Source organism: Eriocheir sinensis, chromosome 24 (genome assembly GCF_024679095.1).
Source record: "Eriocheir sinensis breed Jianghai 21 chromosome 24, ASM2467909v1, whole genome shotgun sequence".
Taxonomy (NCBI): Eukaryota; Metazoa; Arthropoda; class Malacostraca; order Decapoda; family Varunidae; genus Eriocheir; species Eriocheir sinensis.
This window is the reverse complement of record NC_066532.1, coordinates 16,265,152-16,292,651: the sequence shown is the minus strand read 5'-3', so window position 1 is coordinate 16,292,651 and position 27,500 is coordinate 16,265,152. Positions and strand designations below refer to the sequence as shown.

General features: G+C 41.3%; 1 protein-coding gene across 1 annotated transcript in view; it reads left to right on the top strand.

Annotated features, from left to right (window-relative positions):
- The first annotated feature begins 206 nt into the window (after positions 1-206).
- LOC127002935 (neural-cadherin-like) overlaps positions 207-27,500 on the top strand; it is a 67,604-nt gene continuing 40,310 nt past the window's right edge. The window contains exons 1-12 of the mRNA XM_050869238.1: positions 207-511; positions 4,392-4,560; positions 5,623-5,745; positions 8,425-8,510; positions 9,508-9,646; positions 15,141-15,194; positions 18,671-18,765; positions 19,696-19,815; positions 21,115-21,264; positions 21,935-22,126; positions 23,544-23,737; positions 25,409-25,498. Coding sequence (XP_050725195.1) covers positions 224-511; positions 4,392-4,560; positions 5,623-5,745; positions 8,425-8,510; positions 9,508-9,646; positions 15,141-15,194; positions 18,671-18,765; positions 19,696-19,815; positions 21,115-21,264; positions 21,935-22,126; positions 23,544-23,737; positions 25,409-25,498 — 1,700 coding nt within the window. The 5' untranslated portion in view covers positions 207-223. The remainder of the gene's footprint in view (positions 512-4,391; positions 4,561-5,622; positions 5,746-8,424; positions 8,511-9,507; positions 9,647-15,140; positions 15,195-18,670; positions 18,766-19,695; positions 19,816-21,114; positions 21,265-21,934; positions 22,127-23,543; positions 23,738-25,408; positions 25,499-27,500) is intronic.

The following is a 27,500-nucleotide window of genomic DNA, read 5'->3' as shown; positions in this document are numbered from 1 at the left end:
TCTCTTCTGCCTATGTCCCGTTCCTTCCTTCTCTCCTTCATCTGATTCCTTCCTAGCGGTTATCTTTCTCGCTATCTTTTTTCTTTTTTCTTCTTTTCTCTCTTTCTTATTTTCCGTTCCATCCCTTTTTCTCTCTTTTCTTCTAATTTCTTCCTTCTGAGCGTCATTACTAACACTCTTTTCTTCTCTCTTTTCCTCAGAAGCATCATCGTACTCCCAAGTGATGACGGGAGATGACGCAGATGACTGGATGCTGCCTACGGGGACATCTCACCACCACCAACAACACCAACCTCATCACCACTCACACCATCACATCACCACCACCACCACACACCACCACGACAGACAGCAAGTTCGGCATCACTACGGGAGAAGAAGGAAGAGGACGAGGAAGAGGAGGAGGAGGAGGCGGAGGTTTCTGGTTAACGTGTCCCGCCTAAGATTCTCCCAGACTGCCTACCACACCCTTGTGCCTGAAGACGTACCTGTTGGCTCGTCCTTATTACAGGTGAGAGGAAGGACCCGTTGGTGGATAGGAGGGAAGGAGAGAGATTTGCTAGATGGAATTAGTGTTAAGACGAAGGAATTGGGTAGGAAAGAGAGAGATACGCGAAAAGGAATTACTGTAGAGAGGAATTTGGTTGTAAAGGAAGAGGAGAAGGAGAGATATATGCCCTTAACTCTTTTCCTTCCTCCCTTAAACATTCTCTCCCTTCCTCCTTTCCTCTTTTCCCTCCTTTTCCATCCTTTTTCCTTCTCTTCCTCCTCCTTTCACTCATTGGGTAGGAAAGGAAGAGGAGAAGGAGAGATATATGCCCTTAACTCTTTTCCTTCCTCCCTTAAACATTCTCTCCCTTCCTCCTTTCCTTTTTTCTCTCCTTTTCCTTCTTTTTTCCTTTATCTCCTCTCCCTCTCTTCCCCTCCTTTCACTCCTCTCCCTATCTCTTAACACCCCTTTCCTCCCTTTCTCTCCCTTCCTCTAGCTTTTCTTTCCCTCCTCCTCCCTTCCCATCCCTTCTTTCCTCCCTCTTTCCCTTGATCAACCAAACCGTAGCGTCGATGCGGCTTGCAAGAAACTGTGTAACCAACGACGCCTCCGACAAGCGAACTCATTCAACTCAACGCGGCCAAACCAGTAGTCACATTTCCATTTTGTACACAAATGCACGCAGTCTATTACCCAAAAAGGACGAAATTAGGGCGTATATTGCAACTGAGAAACCAGATGTGGTAGCCATCACAGAGACTTGGGCCAACTCTGCACATCTAGTATCTGAACTGTCATTTCCCGGGTACGAAAGCTTCCAAAAAAATCGAATGCACAAGAAAGGAGGAGGAGTAATTTGCTACGTAAAAAGTACGCTCCCTGCCATAAAAATAGACAAACAGGATGCAGAGAATTACGACTCCGTCTATGTGGAAATAACTGCGAATAATAAGAAACTAACACTTGCGATCGTATACAGGCCTCCAAAACAACAAGCAGCCGATGACACTGCCCTGTACGAAGAGCTTCACTCTTTAACACAAAGTAAACAAGCAATAATAATTGGGGACTTTAATTGCCCTAACATTGACTGGGGACAATTGACTGGAGATCAAGAGGGTAACAGGCTTATAGAAATGGTGGAGGATTCGTTCCTCACTCAAGTTGTAACTCAACCAACAAGAGAAAACAATCTGCTGGATCTGGTATTAGTAAGCGACCCCGACCTCATTCGCGACTGTGAAGTTGGTGAAAAAATTAACGGTTGCGATCACCACTTAATCCGTTTCAATGTCAACATAAGTCACAAACTCGTAGACAATCCGTCAGTGATACCAGACTACAAAAAAGCAAATTTCAACCTAGCCCGTGAGCTGCTTCCCTCTGCGACCTGGGACCAACTTCACCTAACCGACAATACAATCGACAACGTGTGGAACAACTTCAAAGATAAGCTTTTGGGAGTAGAAAGGCTACAGTGCCTACGAAACCCAGGCGAATAAATGGTGCCGTAGATCCACCGTGGATGACCAGAGAAATAAAAAGGGCGGTAAACTTTAAAAAAGGAATTATAACCTGATGAAAGAAAATGACACGGCCGAAGCCCGTACTCAGTACCACAACAGCCTCAGAGCTTGTCGCACCCTCATTCGGAGTAGTAAACGCAATTACTAATAACAAATATCGCGTGACATCAAAACAAACTCGAAAAAATTCTTCACATACATCAGATCGAAAAAGAAAGTAAAATCCAATATTGGTCCCCTGACAGATGAGACTGGATCTGTAACTCAGGACAGTCAACAGATGGCCAGAATCCTCAACATTAACTTCGCATCCGTATTCACAGTCGAGAACATCGAACCCAGGCCCGAGAACCCTGACCCGCCGAGGGAATCACGCCCCTGAAAATTGACTCAATATGCGACCAAGAAGTGAAAGAGTATTTGGATAAACTCGACACGAACAAGTCAACAGGACCTGACGGTTTGTCCCCGCGGTTATTAAAGAGCTTAAACAACAAATACTTCAGCCACTCACTAACATATTCAACCAGTCTGTTCAATTGAAAAGGTCCCGGAAGACTGGAAGATGGCGAACGTAACACCAATTTTCAAAAAGGAGACAAAGCGTTGCATTAAACTACAGGCCCATAAGTTTGACATCAGTGGCAGGAAAAATACTCGAAAAGATTATTAGAGACAAACTTGTTGAGTTTCTAGAAGACAATAATGTAATCTCCGACACCCAGCATGGCTTCAGAAACAAGCGCTCCTGCCTAACGAATTTATTAGACTTCTTCCAAGGTATATATAAGAACTGGGATGCCCACATCCCCAGTGATGTTATACACCTGGACTCAGAAAGCCTTCGACAAGGTACCGCACGAGCGACTCCTTAAGAAACTGCACTCGGCGGGCATTGGAGCCAATCTGATCGCGTGGATAAGAGATTGGCTCACCGACAGAAAACAACGAGTACTACTCAACGGACAGCCTTCCGATTGGCTTCCAGTCACTAGTGGAGTGCCTCAAGGGTCAGTGCTGGGACCCATTCTCTTCATCATATATATCAACGACCTCGAATCAGGACTGAAATCCACAATATCGAAATTTGATGATGACACTAAGGTGGGTGGAAAGGGCCTCGCAAAGACCGACTGCGAAATCATTCAGAAAGACCTCAATCACATTATCGAATGGTCGGAAAAATGGCAAATGTCCTTTAATGTTGACAAATGCAAGTCATGCACATTGGGTCCAGAAATAGTAAACACACATACATCATGAATGGAGACCTCTGCAAGCGATGCAGGAGGAAAAGGATCTTGAGTCACTATCAGCAGTGACCTGAAACACGCGAATCACTGTAAAAAGCATATAACAAAGCCAACACTATGCTCGGGTTCATAGCGAGGAACATCGAGTGTAAAACGCCAGACGTGATGCTATCCTTGTATAATTCCATGGTAAGACCGCACCTCGAGTATGCAGTACAGTTCTGGTCTCCTAATTACAGAAAGGACATTGATTTACTGGAAAGGATTCAACGACGCGCCACGAAAATGATACCAACCTTAAGGGCTCAACCGTACGAGGAACGACTCAAGCGACTCAATCTCTTTACATTGGAGAAAAGACGCCTACGAGGAGATATGATTCAAGTCTTCAAGTATCTAAAAAAATTCAATAACGTCGATTACTCCAATTTCTTTGAATTGCAAACCAACCTAAGAACTAGAAATAACGGTTTACCCATTCAGTCTAGTCGATGTAACACAGACATCGGAAGGAGTTTCTTTTCAAACCGAGTCATCCGTCACTGGAACAATCTTCCTTCAGAAGTAGTAAATGCGAATACTATCAACTCCTTCAAATATAGAATCGACCGTCACTTCGCTGCGTCGGGAGTAAACTGAATATTGAGTTGCTTTCATCTGCTCCTCAATATCGAGGCGCTTTCATCTGCTCCTCAATGTCGAGGTGCTTTCATCTGCTCCCCAGGCCCCAGGCTGTCGAGCAGATTAAATCACCAAAGCGGGCAACCTCGTAATGAGCCAATAGGCTTTCTGTTGCCTGCGTTTCCATGTTTCCATGTTTCCTTCGTCTCCCTCTTAACCTCCTTTCTCTCTCTTCTTCCCTCTATCCCTCCTAACCTTTCCTTCTCACCCTTCCTCCCTCTCTTTCCCTCCCTTTCCTCCCTGTCTTTAACCCCCTTTTCATTCCCTTCCTTCCTCTCTCTAATATTTCCATCCATCCTTCCTCTCTTTCCCTCCCTTTCCTCCCTGTCTTTAACCCCCCTTTTTCATTCCCTTCTTCCCTCTCTCTAACACTTCCATCCTCCCATCCTCCCTCTCCCTCTCTCTCCTTCCTCTAACACCCTCCCTTCCACCCCACGTCAGGTCCGCGCCACGGTCGACGGCCCACGGAGTCTCGGTCACGTCAGGTACAGAGTGAGCGACCCCCAGCACTTTGCCATCGACAAGGAGGGCGTTGTCTCCGCCACTCAGAGCCTGGACTTCGAGCACACAGAGGGGGAGTACAGTCTCTTTGTGTATGCGGAGGAGATAGGTGAGTGTGTGGTGGGGGATTGATGGGGTTGTTGGGGAGTTGTGTGGGGTTGGAAGGGGTGTTTGGGGAGGGGAGAAAAAGGGGATTGTTGTGTTGAAATGTTATGCCCGGAAAACGATATAATTAGACCAGAAACCTAGGGGGGGTATTGTCAAACGCTCTCACCTCTCACATCAACTATTTCCAAAGGCCTAAAAGGAGGTCATTCGGGCTGCAACGAGTGTCTTTTTAGGTTCAATGTACAGAAGAAGGGTCAAACTATCACCAAGGTCGTAAATCTACCCATGGAAATCCCTCAAACTCTTATGAAAGCCTTGTTAAATATGTGACTGGGGCGCCGGAGTGTCTGACAATATGGCTCCTAGTAAGCTTCTTTACTATAGAATGGATATCCAGATGTTAGAATCTGTACAGAGAAGGATGACAAAGATGATTCAGGGGGTGAGAAACTTGCCTTATGAGGATAGACAGACGCATTTAAATCTACACTCTCTAGAAAGGTGAAGGGTGCGAGGAGACCTGACCGAAGTTTATAAATGGATGAAGGGATTTAATAAAGGGGATGTCAATAGGGTTGTTTGTAAAAGAACCAGGTAGGACACGTAGCATTTAAGTTAGATAAATTCAGATTCAGCAAAGACATAGGCAATAATTGGTTCAACAATAGAGTGGTGGATGAATGGAACAGGCTTGGCAGTCATGTTGTGGGTGCCAATACCATAGATACATTCAAGAAAAGGTTGGATACAGTCATGGATAGTGAGGTAAGGTGGGATTAGGATAACAGGAGCTGCCTTGTATAGGCCAACTGCCCTCTTGCAGACTCTTTACGTTACTATGTTTTTGTATGTTCTTTTCCCCCAAAATTTCTCTTCAACACATTTTTAAGTTCATTTTCCTCACCTTCCTTTCTTTCCTCAATTTCTCGTCCCCCCCAAAAATTCTCCAACAGATATTTTTAGTTCATTTCATCACCTTTTCTTTCCTCACCCCCTCCCCCTCCTCCGCATATTTTCTCTTCTACACATATTCCTCACCTCCCCCTCCCCGTCTTCTTAGCAGGTCCGCAGTCCGCCCGGCAGGAGGTGAAGGTTCCCGTCATCATTCGCATCCGGGACACAGAGGAGGCGCCCTACTTCGAGAACGCAGAGTACAGCTTTGCCATCACGGACACTGCGGCGGATGGTGAGTTCGGGGCCGTGGAGCAATCTCTTCTACATCTCCTCTTCATCTTCGCTCTTCTTTATTTTCAATTTTCAGTGTTGTTTTCCTTGTTTTGTTTTGTTTTTGGTTCTTTTCTTGAGGTCTACTACTGTTTGTTTATTTTTTTTCTCTTCTTTCTCTTCTCTTCTTCATTTTCTCTTCCTCATTTTCTCTTTTGCAACGTGTCTCCCTTCTGTTTTTTTTTCTTCCGAGTTTGTTGTTTTGCTGTTTTCTTTTTGTTATACTTTTTTTTCTCTTCTTTACCTTCTCTTCTTCATTTTCTCCTCATTTTCTCTTTTGCAACGTTTCTCCCCTATGTTTTTTTTCTTCTGAGTTTGTTGTTTTGCTTCTTTTTTGTTTTAATTCATCTTTTCTTTACTTTCTCTTCTTAATCTTCCGTCTCGTCGTCTCTTCTAAATTTTCTCTTCCTCAAAGTCTCTTCTTCTTTTCTCTTCATTCTCTTCTCGAGGTCTATTGTTTGCTTTTCTCTTCATTACACTTTAATTTTCTGTTTTTTCATCTTCTCTTTTTCATTTTCTCTTCTTCGTCTCCTCTTCTTCATTCTCTCTCTCTCTCTCTCTCTCTCTCTCTCTCTCTCTCTCTCTCTCTCTCTCTCTCTCTCTCTCTCTCTCTCTCTCTCTCTCTCTCTCTCTCTCTCTCTCTCTCTCTCTCTCTCTCTCTCTCTTCTGCACCGTCTTCCTTTATGATTTTCTCCTGATATTCTTCTTCTTGTCTATTTTTGTTGTTGATTTATCGTTTTATTCCATCTATCATTCATTTCTTCTCCCTTATCTTCTCTTCTCCTCTCTCTCTTCTTTATCCTTTCTCTCCAGTGTTTCTCTCTCCTCCGCTTATCTTCTTTTCTCTCTCTTCACTTTTTTTTATACTTCATTTTTTCACCAACAACTTTCTTTCTTTCTTTCATCTCTTTCTTCTTTATCTCCCTTCTCTTCTTCTTCGTTTTGCTACATTTCTTCTTTGTTTCCTGTTCCTTATCTTCTCTTCTCCACTCTCTCTTCTTTATCGTTTCTCTGCAGTGTTTCTTTCTCTTCCGTTTATCTTCTTTATGTCTGCCTATCGTTTCGCTACGCCTTTTCTTCATGTTCTTTCTCTTCACTCTTTTATACTTAATTTTTTCACCAACAACTTTTTTTCTTTCTTTCATCTCTTCTTTCTCTCCCTTCTCTTCTTCTTCGTTTTGCTACATCTCTTCTTTGTTTCCTGTTCCTTATCTTCTCTTCTCCACTACTTCTTTATCTTCTCTTCTCCACTCCTTCTTTATCCTTTCTCTCTCCTTTATCTCCCTTCTCTTCTTCTTCATTTTGCTGCATTCTCTTTCTCCTCATTTTATCTCCTCTATGTCTGCCTCTTCTTCTCATTTCACTACGGGTTTCATTCTTTCTCTTCACTTTTTTATACTTAATTTTTTCACCAACAACTTTCTTTCCTTCTTTCATCTTTCTTCTATCTCTCTTCCTTCTCACCTAGTCCCAATACCTTTACCTGTCACCAACAACTTTCCTTCTTTCATCTTTCTTCTTTCTTTCTTCCTTCTCATCTGGTCCCAGCACCTTTACCTGCACGGGGCGTCAGGTGAGTTTGTCTTAATTAAGGTCCGTAAAGGTAAGCCGAGCCTGCTGTGACGCCGAGCCTAAAGTCACGGGGTCCACGGGGAGGTAATGTTAGGTTCAAAAACACGACTTAACGCTCTGTCATTGTACTCGTTGCACTTATGAAAGAGAAACCTACATGCCAAACCTTCGTCCTGAAACACTCAAACTCGCGACTCCTGATACGTAAAAACAATATATTCTACGTTTTGATAAAGGTAACCGAAAACTTTGTACATATATATTCCTGCACTGGCTAAACTGAAGAGCTGGAACTATTACGAATGGTTTAGTTGGTCAGTGCAGGAGCCGCCGCGGTGAAGAGGGATTAAGAGGATGAAGGTGAGTGGGTATTTTGTCAGGGGGCTTTTGTAATACCTTTCTTCTTTTTTAGCTTTGACCCTGAACTGCCTACTCTACTGTAAAACAAATATATAGAGTCATGGTTATGGTGTCTGTGAAATAAAGCAACAGACCAGATTGTAAAGTCGTTCCGTGGAGGTCATTGATCTTTAATTAACCCGTCCGCTGCGATTGGCACGGATTTGGCCTTCACTCGTAGCCTGGTAACATAATACTCCCAGGTCTTTCTCTGCCTCTGTGGTGGATAGTGGAGTGTTCCCCATGTGGTATTGGTATGCTGGATATCCCTTCACTGGTAGCCTGGTAACGTATAGTCCCAGGTCTTTCTTTGCCTCTGTGGTGGATAGCGGAGTGTTTTCCACGTAGTATTGGTGTGCTGGATATCCCTTCACTGGTAGCCTGGTAACATACACTCCCAGGTCTTTCTCTGCCTCTGTGGTGGATAGTGGAGTGTTTGCCATGTGGTATTGGTATGCTGGATTTCCCCTCCCAAGGTGCATGATTTTACATTTTTCTTTATTGAATTATAGCAGCCACTTTTTGCTCCACTCCTGTAGCTTGGTGGTCTTCTTCCTGTAGTTTGGTGGTAGGAAATCCGCATCCAAGGAGTTAAAGGCAAAGTTGGGGGCATACACTATAGCTGCGCGTGGCCACGGTGTTCATCTCCGTCCCATTCTCCTTCCCTCAGGCACGTACGTGGGGACTGTGGTGGCGAGGGACCCAGACCTCAACTTCGACCGATATGAGCTGAGAAACGTCGATCCTGTGGGCACGGTGAGGAGGAGGAAGAGAGGGAGGAGGAGGAGGAAGAGAGGGAGGAGGAGGAGGAGGAGAAGGAGAAGGAGAAGGAAAATTTGACCTTCCCATTCTCTGTTTCTTTCCCATTTTCTGTAGTTCCCATTCTCTGTTACTCTCGTTCTTCCTGTTTTCTCTAATTCTTAACCTTCCCATTTTCTTTTCTTCCCGTTTTCTGTAATTCCTAACCTTCCCATTCTCTCTTTTCTTCCCGTTTTCTCTAATTCTTAACCTTCCCATTCTCTCTTTTCTTCCCGTTTTCTCTAATTCTTAACCTTCCCATTCTCTGTTACTCTCGTTCTTCCTGTTTTCTGTAATTCTTAACCTTCCCATTCTCTCTTTTCTTCCCGTTTTCTCTAATTCTTAACCTTCCCATTCTCTCTTTTCTTCCCGTTTTCTCTAATTCTTAACCTTCCCATTCTCTCTTTTCTTCCCGTTTTCTCTAATTCTTAACCTTCCCATTCTCTCTTTTCTTCCCGTTTTCTGTAATTCTTAACCTTCCCATTCTCTCTTTTCTTCCCGTTTTCTCTAATTCTTAACCTTCCCATTCTCTCTTTCCTTCCCGTTTTCTCTAATTCTTAACCTTCCCATTCTCTTTGCTTCCCGTTTTCTCTAATCCTAACCTTCCCATTCTCTCCTCTTCCCGTTTTCTATTATCTTAACCTTCCCATTCTCTCCTCTTCCCGTTTTCTATAGTTTTAACCTTCCCATTCTCTCCTCTTCCCGTTTTCTATAATCCTAACCTTCCCATTCTCTCCTCTTCCCGTTTTCTATAATCCTAACCTTCCCATTCTCTCCTCTTCCCGTTTTCTATAATCCTAACCTTCCCATTCTCTCCTCTTCCCGTTTTCTATAATCCTAACCTTCCCATTCTTTCCTCTTCCCGTTTTCTATAATCCTAACCTTCCCATTCTCTCCTCTTCCCGTTTTCTATAATCCTAACCTTCCCATTCTCTCCTCTTCCCGTTTTCTCTAGTTCGCGGTGGAGCCCAGGAACGGGATCATCAGTGTAGCCAACAATGCCTTCAGCGCCGCCAGGGTCTTCATTTTCGAGGCCGCGGCGGTGGATCTGACGGGCCTGTCCTCCTCTGTGCCTGTGCGGGTCAACGTCATAGGTAGGCGGCGGTGGTGGTGATGCTTTCTTAGGACGAATTATCAGATACTTTTTGGTCTTGTAACGACTGATTCCAAAGGCCACAAAAGGAGGTTAGTCGGGTTCTCATGAGTGGTTTAATTTTTTTTTTTTTTTTACCTTCTCTTCTTCATCGTCTCTCTGTTAGTTTTCCTCCAGATTTTCTCCTCTTCTTTGTTTTTTGTTTTTTTTCCTTCTCTTCTTCATTGTCTTTCCATTAGTTTTCCTCCAAATTTTCTCTTCTTCTTTGTTTTTTGTTTTTTTCCTTCTCTTCTTCATTGTCTTTCCATTAGTTTTCCTCCAAATTCTCTCCTCTTCTTTATTATTTTTTTTTTACTTTCTCTTCTTCATCGTCTCTCTGTTAGTTTTCCTCCAAATTCTCTCCTCTTCTTTATTATTTTTTTTTACTTTCTCTTCTTCATCGTCTCTCTGTTAGTTTTCCTCCAAATTCTCTCCTCTTCTTTATTATTTTTTTTTTACTTTCTCTTCTTCATCGTCTCTCTGTTAGTTTTCCTCCAAATTCTCTCCTCTTCTTTATTATTTTTTTTTACCTTCTCTTCTTCATCGTCTTTCTGTTAGTTTTCCTCCAAATTCTCTCCTCTTCTTTGTTTTTTTGTTTTTTTACTTTCTCTTCTTCATCGTCTTTCTGTTAGTTTTCCTCCAAATTCTCTCCTCTTCTTTAGTTGTTTTTTTTTTCCTTCTCTTCTTCATCGTCTCTCCCTTAGTTTTCCTCCAAATTCTCTCCTCTTCTTTATTATTTTTTTTTTACCTTCTCTTCTTCATTGTCTTTCTGTTAGTTTTCCTCCAAATTCTCTCCTCTTCTTTATTATTTTTTTTTACCTTCTCTTCTTCATTGTCTTTCTGTTAGTTTTCCTCCAAATTCTCTTCTCTTCTTTGTTTTTTTGTTTTTTTCCTTCTCTTCTTCATTGTCTTTCTGTTAGTTTTCCTCCAAATTCTCTTCTCTTCTTTGTTTTTTTGTTTTTTACCTTCTCTTCTTCATTGTCTTTCTGTTAGTTTTCCTCCAAATTCTCTCCTCTTCTTTGTTTTTTTGTTTTTTTCCTTCTCTTCTTCATTGTCTTTCTGTTAGTTTTCCTCCAAATTCTCTTCTCTTCTTTGTTTTTTTGTTTTTTACCTTCTCTTCTTCATTGTCTTTCTGTTAGTTTTCCTCCAAATTCTCTCCTCTTCTTTATTATTTTTTTTTACCTTCTCTTCTTCATTGTCTTTCTGTTAGTTTTCCTCCAAATTCTCTCCTCTTCTTTGTTTTTTTGTTTTTTTCCTTCTCTTCTTCATCGTCTTTCTGTTAGTTTTCCTCCAAATTCTCTCCTCTTCTTTGTTTTTTTGTTTTTTTCCTTCTCTTCTTCATTGTCTTTCTGTTAGTTTTCCTCCAAATTCTCTCCTCTTCTTTGTTTTTTTGTTTTTTTCCTTCTCTTCTTCATCGTCTCTCCCTTAGTTTTCCTCCAAATTCTCTCCTCTTCTTTATTATTTTTTTTTACCTTCTCTTCTTCATTGTCTTTCCATTAGTTTTCCTCCAGATTCTCTCCTCTTCTTTGTTTTTTGTTTTTTTTCCTTCTCTTCTTCATCGTCTTTCTGTTAGTTTTCCTCCAGATTCTCTCCTCTTCTTTGTTTTTTGTTTTTTTTCCTTCTCTTCTTCATCGTCTTTCTGTTAGTTTTCCTCCAGATTCTCTCCTCTTCTTTGTTTTTTTGTTTTTTACTTTCTCTTCTTCATCGTCTTTCTGTTAGTTTTCCTCCAAATTCTCTCCTCTTCTTTGTTTTTTTGTTTTTTTACTTTCTCTTCTTCATCGTCTTTCTGTTAGTTTTCCTCCAAATTCTCTCCTCTTCTTTTTTTTTTTTTTTTTTACCTTCTCTTCTTCATCGTCTTTCTGTTAGTTTTCCTCCAAATTTTCTCCTCTTCTTTGTTTTTTTGTTTTGTTTTCCTTCTCTTCTTCATTGTCTTTCCATTAGTTTTCCTCCAAATTCTCTCCTCTTCTTTGTTTTTTTGTTTTGTTTTCCTTCTCTTCTTCATTGTCTTTCCATTAGTTTTCCTCCAAATTTTCTCCTCTTCTTTGTTTTTTTGTTTTGTTTTCCTTCTCTTCTTCATTGTCTTTCCATTAGTTTTCCTCCAAATTCTCTCCTCTTCTTTGTTTTTTTGTTTGTTTTCCTTCTCTTCTTCATCGTCTTTCCATTAGTTTTCCTCTAAATTTTCTCCTCTTCTTTGTTTTTTGTTTTTTTACTTTCTCTTCTTCATCGTCTTTCCATTAGTTTTCCTCTAAATTCTCTCCTCTTCTTTGTTTTTTTGTTTTTTTCCTTCTCTTCTTCATCGTCTTTCCATTAATTTCCCTCCAAATTCTCTCCTCTTCTTTAGGTCTTCTTCCTCTTCTGCTTCTTCTCCTTTTTTTCTCTTTTTTTACAGCCGAGGAAGCAGCTCAAGGGCAAAAAAGAAAAGAAACAATAATGAAAAAAAAAAAAAAGAGCCCGCTGTTCGCTGCTCCCACAAAAAGCGCTCAGAGGAGTGGCCGAAAGAGAGGTCAACTTACGGCACCTTCTCCCTCGTTCTCACTTTTTCATCCCCCTTCTCTTCTTCTTTTCTTCACTTGCTATCTTTTTCTATTTTCTTCTTTTCCTACCTTCCTTTTTCCTTTGCTTCCTTTCTCTACTCTTTCATCCAATTTCCCTTTGTAACTTTATTTTGGCTTCGTATCTACACTAAATACTCATCATACCGGCTTTGTTAATTCATTTCTGCATCCTCTTTTCTCCCCTCCTCTCCCCTCGGTTCTCTCTCCCATTCAATACCACGACAAAGATACTAAATACATTGCAAAAAGATACCGACAAAATTAATGCAGTAAATATATAGGATAATAATGGCATATATAGTACGATGATATTTTACTAAAGATATGAAGCAGAAAATGAAGCAACAAATAAAATGTGATGAGTTTTTATTATAGAAATGAACCAGAAATGAAGTTCCAAAGACGGTAGTTTGAGTAGATATGAAGCAAAATGAAAGTGAAAAATACAGTAGATATTTTACTGAAGACATGAGGCGGAAATGAATGAACAAAGCCGATACGATGAATTTTAGTGTAGATATGAAGCCAAAATGAAGTTGCAAAGGGAAATTGGATGAAAGAGTAGAAAAAAAGTAAGCAAAGGAAAAAGGAAGGTAAGAAAATAAGGAAAATGAAAAAGATAGCAAGTAAGATAAGCGTTAGTAAGGATGCTGAGAAGAAAGGTATTAGTAGAGAGAGAGAGAGAGAGAGAGAGAGAGAGAGAGAGAGAGAGAGAGAGAGAAAAGAAAAAATGAGGTTTGATTAGGAATTAGAGAGAGAGAGAGAGAAAGGAAAAAAAAATTATGTTTGAGTAGATATGAAGCAAAATTGAAGGGAAAAATACAGTATACACGATGATACTGTATTTTACTGAAGACATGAGGCGGAAATGAATGAACAAATGATGAGTTTATCGTATAGAATCTGTGAGGCCAAAATGGTGTACATAAATATAGCGTGATGATATATTATGAGGCGCCGCAGTGTGCAATTTATTTTACAACACTCAGCGTCGGAATAATTAATGGGAGGGAGCGTGTATGAACTTGTCCTGATGCATGTCTGTCTGTCTGTCTGTCTGTGTGTTTGTCTGTCTGTCTGTCTGTTTGTGTGTTTGTGTGTCCGTCTGTCTGTCTGTGTCTGTGTTTGTTTGTCTGTCTATCTGTCTGTCTGTCTGTGTGTTTGTCTGTCTGTCTGTCTGTTTGTGTGTTTGTGTGTCCGTCTGTCTGTCTGTGTCTGTGTTTGTTTGTCTGTCTATCTGTCTGTCTGTCTGTCTGTTTGTGTGTTTGTGTGTCCGTCTGTCTGTCTGTGTCTGTGTTTGTTTGTCTGTCTATCTGTCTGTCTGTCTGTCTGTTTGTGTGTTTGTGTGTCCGTCTGTCTGTCTGTGTCTGTGTTTGTTTGTCTGTCTATCTGTCTGTCTGTCTGTGTGTCTTTCTGTCTGTCTGTCTGTCTGTGTGTTTGTCTGTCTGTCTGTCTGTGTATGTGTTTGTTTGTCTGTCTATCTCTGTCTGTCTGTCTGGATGGATGGATGGCTGTTTGTAATTATTTATGTATTGTGTTTAAAATATATATCGCTTATGTTGCATGAAACTCAAGATATACCAGTAACACCAACACTTCAGACACATTATTTGATCTCTTGTATTAATATTGCAACACTGTGTTTCTCTCTCACTCTCTCTTTATATATCTGTTTGTCTGTATCTATCTATCTCTATCTATCTATCTATCTGTCTGGCTTTCTATATTCATTTATTCATCCGTAATACAAATTTTATGGTATAGTTTTAATTTTTGAGGTTCATTTTTTTAAGTTTAAGATTGTGATGTGAGAATCTCTTATTTAAAAACCTAACTTACTTTATATACACGACATATTAATTATCTATCTATCTATCTATCTATTCATTTATCCATCTGTAATACAAATCTTATGGTATAGTTTTAATTTCTGAGGTTCATTTTTTAAGTTTAAGATTGTAATGTGAGAATCTCTTATTTAAAAACCTAACTTATTTTATATACACGACATATTAATTATCTATCTATCTATCTATCTATTCATTCATCCATCTGTAATACAAATCTTATGGTATAGTTTTAATTTCTGAGGTTCATTTTTTAAGTTTAAGATTGTAATGTGAGAATCTCTTATTTAAAAACATAACTTATTTTATATACACGACATATTAATTATCTATCTATCTATCTATCTATTCATTTATCCATCTGTAATACAAATCTTATGGTATAGTTTTAATTGTTGAGGTTCATTTTTTAAGTTTAAGATTGTAATGTGAGAATCTCTTATTTAAAAAACCTAACTTACTTTATATACTCCACATATTAATTCTCTATCTATCTATCTGTCTATCTATCTATCTATCTGTCTGGCTATATATATTCATTTATCCATCTGTAATACAAATCTTATGGTATAGTTTTAATTTCTGAGGTTCATTTTTTAAGTTTAAGATTGTAATGTGAGAATCTCTTATTTAAAAACCTAACTTACTTTATATACACGACATAGTAATTCTCTATATTTACCTCTCTATCAATTTACCCATCTATCTATTTACCGCCTATCCAACCATCATTCTTTCCATCTCTCTGTTTATCCAGTCATCCATCTATTCATCTCTGTCCATCTATCTATCTGTCTATTTATCTATCTATCTATCTCGACTATCTCATTCTTTCATTATAGTAGAGTTAACCGTCACCTGATAAATACACGAAGGTTTGAATTGATGATAATGAGGTGATGATGATGATGATGAGGAGGAGGAGGAGGAGGATAATGATGATGATGATGATGATGATGGTGGTGGTGGTGAGGTATATTGCAGGTGACCTCTACACAATACCCTTCTCCCATTACGCTAATTAACCTTCCTTCACACCTGTCCCCTCCCTCAGGTGGCAGACAGGTGTATGGGAACCCGCGCATCACATCTGCCCGGGACACCAAGAGTAAGTATGACCCGTGAATAAGTAAGTCGGTACATAAGTAAGTAGTGAGTAAATAAGTAGACCAGCATATAAGTGAGTATAAGTGAGTAAATAAGTTGACCAGCATATAAGTGAGTATAAGTGAGTAAATAAGTAAGTAGACCAGCATATAAGTGAGTATAAGTGAGTAGATAAGTAAGTAGACCAGCATATAAGTGAGTATAAGTGAGGAAATAAGTAAGTAGACCAGCATATAAGTGAGTATAAGTGAGTAAATAAGTAGACCAGCATATAAGTGAGTATAAGTGAGTAAATAAGTAGACCAGCATATAAGTGAGTATAAGTGAGTAAATAAGTAGACCAGCATATAAGTGAGTATAAGTGAGTAAATAAGTAAGTAGACCAGCATATAAGTGAGTGTAAGTGAGTAAATAAGTAGACCAGCATATAAGTGAGTATAAGTGAGTAAATAAGTAGACCAGCATATAAGTATCAAGCCGCCTCTCCACCCGAAATTGACCTCTCTTTTGGCTATTCTTTACTTTTTTACTTTTGTGGGAGGGGCGAGTAGCTGGCTTATTTTTTTGTACTTTTTTTGTTGCCCTTGAGCCGTATCCTTTGATGTAAAAAAGAAAAGAAAGTCTGTCTGTCTGTCTGTCTGTCTGTATGGAAATAATTAAGAAGATCACCATATAACTTGCAACGTTGCCAGACTATCGTACTCAGCCTTTTATATTTACCAACTTCCGACCCAAAACTGTTTCCTGGGTCCCTATAACTAGATTCATTTATATTTATCTCCCCTTCCCTTCCCCCTTCTCCCTTTCCCTCTCTTCCCCCTCCCCTTCTCTCTCTCCCTTCCCCCTCTCTTTCCCCTCCTTCCCCCTTCTCTCTTTCATCTCTTCTCCCTTTTCTCTCCCTTCCCCTCCCTTGCCCCTCCTTCCCCCTTCTCCCTTTCCCTCTCTTCCCCCTCCCCTTCTCTCTCTCCCTTCCCCCTCCCTTTCCCCTCCTTCCCCCTTCTCCCTTTCCCTCTCTTCCCCCTCCCCTTCTCTCTCTCCCTTCCCCCTCCCTTTCCCCTCCTTCCCCCTTCTCCCTTTCCTCTCTTCCCCTCCCTTCTCTCTCCCTTCCCCTCTCTTTCCCTCCTTCCCCTTCTCCTTTCCCTCTCTTCCCCTCCCTCCCTTTCCCTCCCCTCTCTCCCTTTCCTTCCCCCTCATCTTCATCCTTCCTCGCCAACTAAAGCTAACAGGAAACAGTGTATTAAAAAAGAGTTCCTGATGTTTCCTCGCAATAGTTAGACATTAAAAAACGGTAAATACTATGCTCTGAGAGACGACAATCGACAATTCTTTTACTTTTTCTTTTACATTTTCTTTACTTTTTCTTTTACTTTTTCTTTACTTTTTCTTTACTTGGTGAAGACTAATGACTTTGCTTTTCCTCTCATTGCTGGTCTTCGTGGCTTTCCCTGGCAGCAGCACACCTGACGTGGCGCACAGGTGAGGGGAGGGAGCTTGGTGATACCTGTGTGAGTGTGTGACGCACCCTAATTAGGACAGCAGCAACATCGGTATATACAACAACAACTCTATTAACAGACAACAGCAAATACAAGAAAGAAAAGAAAACAGCAAGACTATTAACTATACCTTAACTATCTATATTAAGAGAAAACAACAACAACAACAACAACAACAACAACAACAACTCTATTAACAGACAACAACACGAACAACAGCAAATACAAGAAAAAGAAAGAAAACAACAAGACTATTAACTATACCTTAACTATCTATATTAAGAGAAAACAATAACAACAACAACAACAACAACAACAACAACAACACAATGGAAACAAGAGGAGAAAACAACAATATAAACAAAAACAACGGAAAAAAATAGGAAAACAACAACAACAAAAACAACAGCAACACAAACATTTAGAAATACAAGAACACATAATTATCAGCGTTAAACAACAACAATAACAACAACAACAACAATAACAACAACACTCTGAATACTTCCTCTCACCTCTTCTTCTCTTTTCCTTGCACACGAGAACACAATAATCACAAACACAGTAAACAAACAAACAAATAAATAAACATCAGTAAACACACACACACACACACACACACACACACACACACACACACACACACACACACACACACACACACACACACTTCTCCCTTCCCCTTCCCCCCCTTCTCCCAACTCTTCCCTCCCCTTCCCCCTTCTCCCTTTCCCTCTCTTCTCCCTCCCCTTCTCTCTCTCTCCCTTCCCTGACCCCTTCCCCTCTCCCTTCCCCCTTCTCCCTTTCCTTCTCTTCCCCCTCCCCTTCTCCCTCCCTTTCCCTTCCTCCCCTTCCCTTCCCCCTCCCCCTCTTTCCCTCTCCTTCCCCCCCCCCCTCATCTTCATCCTTCCTCGTCAACAAAAGCTGACAGGAAACATGTATTAAAAAGAGTAAACGCAGAACGAAGGAATTATTATATATCAAGAACTTCCTCATTAACAATACTCGGAAAACCAACTTCATCTACGTGTCTCCTCACTCACGAGAACATTTTACATTTACCACATTACTGACTATGATTTTCTTGTTATTGTATGCAGCGTTATCCTAGAGGCCACTTGTATACCCTTTGTGCCCTTGAAAAACCCTTTGTAGATTACGTATGGACTTAAATCTATGTGCGTGTGAATCTATGGCCAATATCTCGGGGGTTGACATTCACCCACATTTGGTAAGGCTTTCGTAGAGGGGCTGTTCTTTCCATGGCTAGTTTTATGTAGCCTAGTAGTAGTTTGACAAGGCTTCTGCACCATGGATGTGAAAAACTACTCATGGGAACCCGACTAATCTACGTTGTGGCCTTCGTAAAACGTCTGAGATGACTAGGCTAATGGTCAGTATACTCGTTCTCAACTATTCCCAAAGCCAAAAAAGGAGATCAATCGGGTTCTAATGAGTGTTTTCTTAGCCTCACGGTACAGAAGAATCCTCAAACTACCACCAGGGTTATGAAGACACCCCTGGAAATGCACAGAACTCCTACGAAAGCCTTGTCAAATAGGTGGGTGTGAGCCCCGGGAGGTTAAGTATAAGACCCTGAGGCACTCCTGTTTTCTTTCCCCACAGACGGTAACAGACACAAGCCGCAGTTTAATGAGTGTTTTCTTAGGTTCACGGTACAGAAGAATCCTCAAACTACCACCAGGGTTATGAAAACAACCCTGGAAATGCACAGAACTCCTACGAAAGCCTTGTCAAACTCACCTATTTGACAAGGCTTTCGCAGTAGTTTTGAGCATTTCCAGGGGTAGTTTTATGGCCCTGGTGGTAGTTTGAGGATTCTTCTGTACCGTGAGGCTAAGAAAACACTCACTAAAACCTGACTGATCTCCTTTTCGGCCTCATACGAAAGCCTTGAGTTTGAGCGCCGGGAGGTTGAAGAACAAGACCCTGATGGCACTCTTGTTTTCTTTCCTCACAGACGGTAACAGACACAAGCCGCAGTTTAGTCAGTGTGAGGAGCTGGACGGTCTTACGATACCCGAGAACCGAGCGGCCGGACTTCGCGTGGTCATGGTAAGGGAAAAAGGAATGTGACCTGTTCTTTAAAAGTCGTGTAGTCGTGTTGGTTTTCAGGAGCATGTGATCTGGTTTGAGGGGAATGTGTTTGTTGTGATGTTAGATCTTTCTCTCGAGTTCGCTGTGTTGCGATTTTCCTTTCATCTTTCTTGAGTTCGAAGTGTTACAGGATTCTCTTCATCTTCTCTTGTGGCCGAAGTATAGTTTTTCCTTCATATTCTCCTCGAGTTCGAAGTGGTAGGTATAGATTTTCTTCCTCATCTTCTCTTGAGTTCGAAGTGGTACAGTTTTCCTTCATCTTCTCTCAGGTTCGAAGTGGTACAAGTTTTCCTTCATCATCTTCTCTTGAGTTCGAAGTGGTACAGTTACCCTTCATCTTCTCTCAAGTTCGAAGTGGTACAAGTTTTCCTTCATCATCTTCTCTTGAGTTCGAAGTGGTACAGTTTTCCTTCATCTTCTCTCAAGTTCGAAGTGGTACAAGTTTTCCTTCATCATCTTCTCTTGAGTTCGAAGTGGTACAGTTACCCTTCATCTTCTCTCAAGTTCGAAGTGGTACAAGTTTTCCTTCATCATCTCCTCTTGAGTTCGAAGTAGTACAATTATTCTTTCATCCTTTTTCTTTTGAGTTCGAAGCGATAAAATTTTCACTTCCTTTTTCCATCTTGAGTTCGAAGTATCACACATTTTCCTTCATCATTTCTTTTGAGTTCGATGTTGTTCAATTCTTCCTTTATCTTCCTCGATGTTCTTCAATTCTACCTTTATCTTCCTTGAGCTCGAAGCGTTGCAATCTCCCCTTCATGTTTTTTTAGTTCGATGGGTCACTATCTCCTCTTCATCTTCCTTGACTTCGAAGGGTTGCAAAATCCTCCTCAATAACCCCAGCGCTCCACGTGACCTTCCTTGACCTCTTTTGCGTTCCTTCAGGTCTCGGCCACGGACCAGGACTTCGGGGTCAACGGGGATGTCACGTACCACCTCCTGAACGACCTCGGGACTTTCAACATTGAGACGAAGACCGGGGGAGGATACATCACCACGACGAGGGTAAGGAAGAGGAGGAGGAGGAGGAAGAGGAGGAGGGAGAGAGAAAGGGGAAGAGGAAGAAAGAGAAGGAGGAAGAACAAGTGGAAGTTAAAGAGGATGAAGAGGAAAAGGAGCAGGAAGGGGAAGAGAAATAGAAAGAGAGAAGGAAAAAGAAAAAGAGGAGGAAGGGGAAGAGACGAAGAGAAAGAGGAGGAGGAGGAGGAAAAGGAAGATGAAAAGGAGAAGGTGGAAGAGAAAAAAGGAGGAGGAGGTAGAGAAAGAGAAACAAGAGGAAAGGAGGAAGAGGAAGAAAGAGAAGGAGAAAGAAGAAGTGGAAGATAAAGAGGAAGGAAAACGAAGAGAAAGAAGGAGGAGGAGGAGGAAGATGAAAAGGAGGAGAAGAAAGGAAAAGGTGGAAGAGAGAAAAAAAGGAGGAGGAGGTAGAGAAAGAGAAACAAGAGGAACGGAGGAGGAGGAGGAGGAGGCATTGATTGGGAAGCAGATAGACGTTTTGTTACGGCTTCGACGACTAATGATCCGAGGAGGCGAACAACCCGTGTCCTTTCCATCCTCGTCGCTGTCTCCGCCGCCCCTTGCATCTACCCGTAGCAAATCATGTCTCGGGGCCGTATCCTTTCTTGTGGGTCTTCCGTCACAACACTGGTCTATAGCAATACCGTGGGAGGGGCTCGAGCCAAGGGGATGGATCGTATTCAATCAGGGACCCCAAAGAATGTTTACAGGTGAACTATTCTGCGTCTTCTTTCTTGTATGTTTAATCCGAAATCCGTTTTATCGAGGTCCGTTAAATTCAAAGTCCGTTAAATTTGATATTCGTTAAATTTATAATCCGCAAAGTCAGAAATTCGTTAAATTCAAAATCCGTTAAATTCAAAATCCGTTAAATTCAAAATCCGTTAAATTCAAAATCCGGTAAATTCAAAATCCGTTAAATCAGAAATTCTTTAAATTCATAATCCATTAAATTCATAATCCATTAAATTCAAAATCCGTTAAATTAGTTATTCGTTAAATTCAATATCCGCAAAATTCAAAATCCTTTAAATCAGAAATTCCTTTAAATTCAAAATCCTTTAAATCAGAAATTCCTTTAAATTCTAAATCCTTTAAATCAGAAATTCCTTTAAATTCAAAATCCTTTAAATCAGAAATCCGTTAAATTAAAAATCCTTTAAATCAGAAATCCGTCAAATCTCAAATCCGTCAAATCAGAAATCCGTCAAATCCGAAAGCCTTTAAACCCGAAATCCGTCAAATCGAGGTCCGGGAAATCGAGCGTCGGGTGTTTGGTATCCTCAGGTGCTGGACCGGGATGGCGAGGACAAGGAGTTCTTCCTGACGGTGCTCGCCAAGGACGGGGCGGCGCTGGAGGAGGCCCTGCAGGACGCGTGCACCTTCAGGCTCACCGTGGAGGACGTCAACGACAACGCGCCGACCTTCGAAAAGCAGGTGCGGGGGGAGGAGATGACCTTTTTTTATTATTATTTTTTACGTCTACGCCTATAGCGCCAGTAGGCTTGTTTGAGGGGCCTGGATGGTAGTTGGCCCCAGCCCGTATTGGCGCAGGCAGGTGTTTCATAGTGGCGCCATCTTCTCTTATGATGACCTTCCTTTGTGGCTTAGAAGGGGGGAGGGAGAGGAGGGCTAGGATGGGCTTTTTTTACTTTTACTTAATTTTACTTTTTTCTTTAACATTTTTACCGTATTTTACTTTTTGCCTTTTTTTTCTTTACTCTTTCTTTTTTTACAGTTTTGCATTTTCTTTTTACTTTTAACTTTTACTTTTTTTTACTTTCACTAAGGACGGCCTGGGACACACACTCACAAAAACTGCCCATCTATACTTTTCCACTCACTCGTCTTTTTCTCCTCCCACATTCTTCTTTCTTTCTTCCTTATTTCCTTCCCTCTTTCCTTTCTTCCTCCCTCCCTTCTCTATCTTTCTTCTTTCTTTCCTCCCTTTTTTCTTTCCCTCTTCCTACATTGATATACGAGGGAAAAATGTAGCAACAAACACTATACAAGGACACCTCTCCTCCACAAACACTACATTTACTTTCAACACTCCTGCTGTAAAGAAGAAAATGTACCCCGAACACCATCTTCTCTCCCTCCACAGAAATACGAGCGCAGCATCGCCACAGACCACGGGGTGAACACGCCGGTACTGCGGGTCACGGCCACAGACAAGGATGCGGGGCCCAACGCGGAGCTCCGGTACAGCCTGGAGGACACGGAGGACGCGGCCTTCTTCGCCCTCGACGCCCACACCGGCATTCTCAAGCTGACGAAGGCGCTGCAGGAGGCCATGGTGAGGGGCGGGAGCAGCGTTATCAAATTATCGTACACACCGTTTTGCATTTTCGTAGTTTCTGACTGATATCGTGCAAAACAAACAAACAAACATCAATAAATAACAGTTTTGACGCCAACTTTAATATTCTTTCGTTATTTGTGTTGGTACGAGAGTTTGAGGCTTAAAAGTGATAAATACAATGTGGTGAGTACGATAATCTGGCAACGCTAGGCGGGAGACGGGGGTGGGGGGTGGGGGTAGAGAAAGCGAAAGAAGAGGAAAGGAGGAAGAGGAGGAAGAGGAGGAAGAAGAAGTGGAAGACAAACCTTGTTAACTTTTTTATTACTTTCTTATTTACTTATTTTCACTTATTTGTTTTCTTCTGTTTTACTCGTTTTTACTTATTTTTACTTGTTTTACGTTTTTTTTTTTTTTTTTTAACTTCTGAACTTTTAACCCGGTAGCTGCGGGGATCAAGCTTCTTAAAGGCCCTTCCCTCTAAGCAAAAAAAAAAAAAAAAAAAAAAAAAAAATCATCACTCACGCAAACCATTTCATAATATATATCAACGCATCTGTGATCAGTTTCTGCATCATCTATTTTGGTGGTTTGTATCATGGCAAAAATTTGGCCCGTCACTGGTACGCTGTAAAGCCACAAATTTGACCCGTGGCTGCTACCGGGTTAATTTTTTTAAATTTTTACGTTCTAATTTTAGCAGCTAGTACTTTTCTTACTTTATGCTTTTTTATATACTTTTTTACTCTTATTTTTACTACGTTACTTTTTTTCCATTCTTGCAACTACTACCATTTTATTTTAGTCTTTTCTACGTTAATCTTTATTCTAGCGACTATCATCTTAAAATGGATATAATTACCTTTATAAGATCTAATTTAGCCTTTCCGGTGATTTTCCCAATTTTTAGCTTCACCCAAGACCTTATAAATAGCAAGATGCACCCCGCGCGGCAGCTCCCATGGAGAATATGTTATCGATCGACGCTGGCGCCGCCACATATCTTCCACACCGCCGTCTGGCGCCGCCGCGGCCGATCGATTGCAATGGGAAGTCCCGGAGTCGTGCACCTTGCCGTTTATAAAATCTATGGCGATACTAAGTCCTCGAAACGGATGGCAGTGCTCTATGATATCTGTTTTCACATTGATATAACAAACTACGGCTTTTTATTTCTCTATTTTTCTATCTATCTTTTTTTTACATCAAAGAAAACGGCTCAAGGGTAACAAAAAGAGTGAAAAAAAAAAAAGCCCGCTACTCGCCGCTCCCATAAATATCTCTATCTATCTATCTATTTTTCTATCTATATCCATCTGTCTATTTATCAGTCCCTTAGAGCATCCCTACCCCTCTCTCTCCTTCTCTGTCTCAACTTCACTTTATTTTTCCCTTCTCCCCGTCCCACCTTCAGGCCAGCAGCAAGACCTTCCAGCTATCAGCGCGGGCCACGGACCAGGGCGCCGCTCCCCTCAGCCGCGCCGTGCCCGTGGAGGTGACCGTGGTGTCCTCGGGGAGTCTGCCGCCCTCCATCGTCTTCCAGGAGCCGCCGCGGCCCATCCCGGAGAACGCGCCTCTGGACACAACCGTTGCCTGCTACTGTGCCAAGTGAGGGAGACTGTTTGGTTGATTGGTTGATTGTGTGGTTGATTGGTTGATTGTTGGGTTGACTGATTGGTTGATTGGTTGATTGTTTGGTTGGTTGGTTGATTGATTGGTTGATTGGTTGATTGTTTGGTTGATTGATTGGTTGGTTGATTGTTTGGTTGATTGGTTGATTGTTTGGTTGATTGGTTGATTGTTTGGTTGATTGGTTGATTGTTTGGTTGATTGCTTGATTGTTTGGTTGATTGGTTGATTGTTTGGTTGATTGGTTGATTCTTTGGTTGATTGATTGGTTGATTGTTTGGTTGATTGCTTGATTGTTTGGTTGATTGGTTGGTTGATTGGTTGATTGGTTGAATGACTGATTTTTTAGATTTTTATTTATATTTCTCTTTTATTCCTCTGTTTATTTATTTTTACTTTGTTTTTCTCCTCGTGTATTTTTTTTTTTGCTTGTTTACAGTTTTCTTTTGTTTGTTTGCTGATCTTTTGTTGTTGTTTTCTTTTATACCTTTCGTTCTCTTTTTCTAGATGTCCTTCCTCGTTTTTTTTATGTTTGGTTTCATTTTCGCTCATTTCTAATTTGTTCTGCTTTTTCACATTTTTCCTCTCAATATTTTCTCTCCTCATTTACTTGCTTTTGTTTTTCCATCTTGCTATAACTTACACTTTTTGTCTATTATTTCTATTTTCTTCTTCGTTTCACTTTTCATCGTTTTCTTTTCCGTTTTCCATTGTTTATTTTTGTTTTCTTTATGTTTTCTCGTTTTCCACACCTCACTAATGGGGAAGGCGACGGAGATGAGCACCAAGGCAACGCGCAGCTATAGTATACGCCACCCAGCCTACGTTGCCAGATTGTCGTACTCAGCCTCTTATATTTACCAACTTCCGACCCCAAAACTGTCTCCTGGTTCCCAATAACGAGATTCATTTATATTTATCGCTAAAACAGTTAATTCCTGATGTTTCCTGGCAATAGTTAGGCGTCAGAAACCGGTAAAAACTATGCTCTGAGTACGATAATCTTGGCAATAGTTAGGCGTCAGAAACCGGTAAATACTATGCTCTGAGTACGATAATCTTGGCAATAGTTAGGCGTCAGAAACCGATAAATACTATGCTCTGAGTACGATAATCTTGGCAATAGTTAGGCGTCAGAAACCGGTAAATACTATGCTCTGAGTACGATAATCTTGGCAATAGTTAGGCGTCAGAAACCGGTAAATACTATGCTCTGAAAACGATAATCTGGCAATAGTTAGGCGTCAGAAACCGGTAAATACTATGCTCTGAAAACGATAATCTTGGCAATAGTTAGGCGTCAGAAACCGGTAAATACTATGCTCTGAGTACGATAATCTTGGCAATAGTTAGGCGTCAGAAACCGGTAAAAACTATGCTCTGAGTACGATAATCTGTCAACGGTGCCCCCAGCTTCACCCAGCGTTGTCAAATTATCGTACTCACCGCATTGCATTTTCGTAGTTTCTGACCAATAACGAATGCAAAAACAAACAAACAAACATCAATAAATAGGAGTTTTAACGCTAACTTCAATTTTATATCGTTATTTGTGTAGGTACGAGAGTTTGAGGCTCAAAAGTAATACGAGGTGGTGAATACGATAATCTGGCAACGTTGGCTTCACCTCCCTTCCCTTATCTCCGTCAGGTCCAACGTGCCGGGAGAGCCTGACGTGTTCTTCATCCTCGTGACGGGCAGCACCGGGGAGACTAACGCAGACGGGACCTTCGCTACCAGGTACGTGCGGAGCCTCTCTTAAGGGGGGCTTCTGCTTTTTTTTAATTTTCCTCTTTTTTCTCCTTTTTCCTCTTTACTTTCTCTCAGCGTTTATCTTTCCTTGCCATCTGTCTTTTCTCTCTGTCCTCTTTCCTTTCTTACCGTCCCTATTGTATCTTCCTGTCTCCTTAAGGGGGCCCTCTGCTTTTATATTTTTTCCTCTTTTTCCTTCCTTTTTCCTCTCTATTTTCTATCAGCGTTTATCTTTCCTTGCCTTCTGTCTTTTCTCTCTGTCCTCTTTCCTTTCTTACCGTTCCTATTGTCTCTTCCTCTCTCCTTAAGGGGGCCCTCTGCTTTTATATTTTTTCCTCTTTTTTCTCCTTTTTCCTCTTTACTTTCTATCAGCGTTTATCTTTCCTTGCCTTCTGTCTTTCCTCTCTCTCCTCTTTCCTTTCTTACCGTTCCTGTTGTCTCTTCCTGTCTCCTTAAGGGGGCCCTCTGCTTTTATATTTTTTCCTCTTTTTCCTTCCTTTTTCCTCTCTACTTTCTATCAGCGTTTATCTTTCCTTGCCTTCTGTGTTTTCTCTCTCTCCTCTTTCCTTTCTTACCGTTCCTATTGTCTCTTCCTCTCTCCTTAAGGGGGCCCTCTGCTTTTATATTTTTTCCTCTTTTTCCTTCCTTTTTCCTCTCTACTTTCTATCAGCGTTTATCTTTCCTTGCCTTCTGTCTTTTCCCTCTCTCCTCTTTCCTTTCTTACCGTTCCTGTTGTCTCGTTCTCTCTCCTTTTTTCGTTTTCTCCTTATTCCTCTTCTTCGCCACCAGGTGTGTGTGGAGGCTCTCTTAAGGGGGGCTTCTGTTTTTTTTCATTTTCCTCTTTTTTTTTCCTTTTTCCTCTTTACTTTCTATTAGCGTTTATCTTTCCTTGCCTTCTGTCTTTTCTCTCTCTCCTCTTTCCTCTCTTTATATTCGTATTGTCTCTTTCTCTTTCCTTTTTCCGTTTTCGCATCTTTCTCTCTTTCTCTCCTTCCTCTTTGCTTACTCTGATCGTTTCTCTTTTCTCTCTCTATCTGTTTCCTCTTTCCTTTCTGTTCTCTTTTCTTTCTCTCATCATTTATCTTTCCTTTCTCTCATTCCTCTTTCCTTTCTCTCATTTCTCTTTCCTTCCTTCCTTCCTCTGTCCTTCATTTTCCTTCCCCTTTCTCTTCTCTTTCCTCTCTCTCTCTCTTGCCTCTCCTCCTTCCTCTCCCCTTCCCCTTCCTCTTTCCTTCCCCTTCTCACTCCTCTTCCCTTCCCCTCTCATCCCCTCTTCGTTCCCTCTTTCCTCTTTCACCATTCCACCTTCCTTTCTCTCATTTCTCCTTCCTCTCTCTCTTCCCTTTCCCTTCATCTTCCTCGCTCCTTCCCTTTCCCTTCTCCTTCCTCTCTCTCTCTTCCCTTTCCCTTCATTTTCCTCGCTCCTTCCCTTTCCCTTCTCCTTCCTCTCTCTCTCTTCCCTTTCCCTTCATTTTCCTCGCTCCTTCCCTTTCCCTTCTCCTTCCTCTCTCTCTTCCCTTTCCCTTCATCTTCCTTTCTCTCTCTTCCCTTTCCCTTCATCTTCCTCTCTCTCTCTTCCCTTTCCCTTCATCTTCCTCGCTCCTTCCCTTTCCCTTCATCTTCCTCTCTCTCTCTTCCCTTTCCCTTCATCTTCCTCTCTCTCTCTCTCTCTCTTCCCTTTCACTTCATCTTCCTCTCTCTATTCCCTTTCCCTTCATCTTCCTCTCTCTCTTCCCTTTCCCTTCATCTTCCTCGCTCCTTCCCTTTCCCTTCTCCTTCCTCTCTCTCTCTTCCCTTTCCCTTCATCTTCCTCGCTCCTTCCCTTTCCCTTCTCCTTCCTCTCGCTCCTTCCCTTTCCCTTCTCCTTCCTCTCTCTCTCTTGCCTTTCCCTTCATCTCCCTCTCTCTCTCTTCCCTTTCCCTTCATCTTCCTCTCTCTCTTCCCTTTCCCTTCATCTTCCTCTCTCTCTTCCCTTTCCCTTCATCTTCCT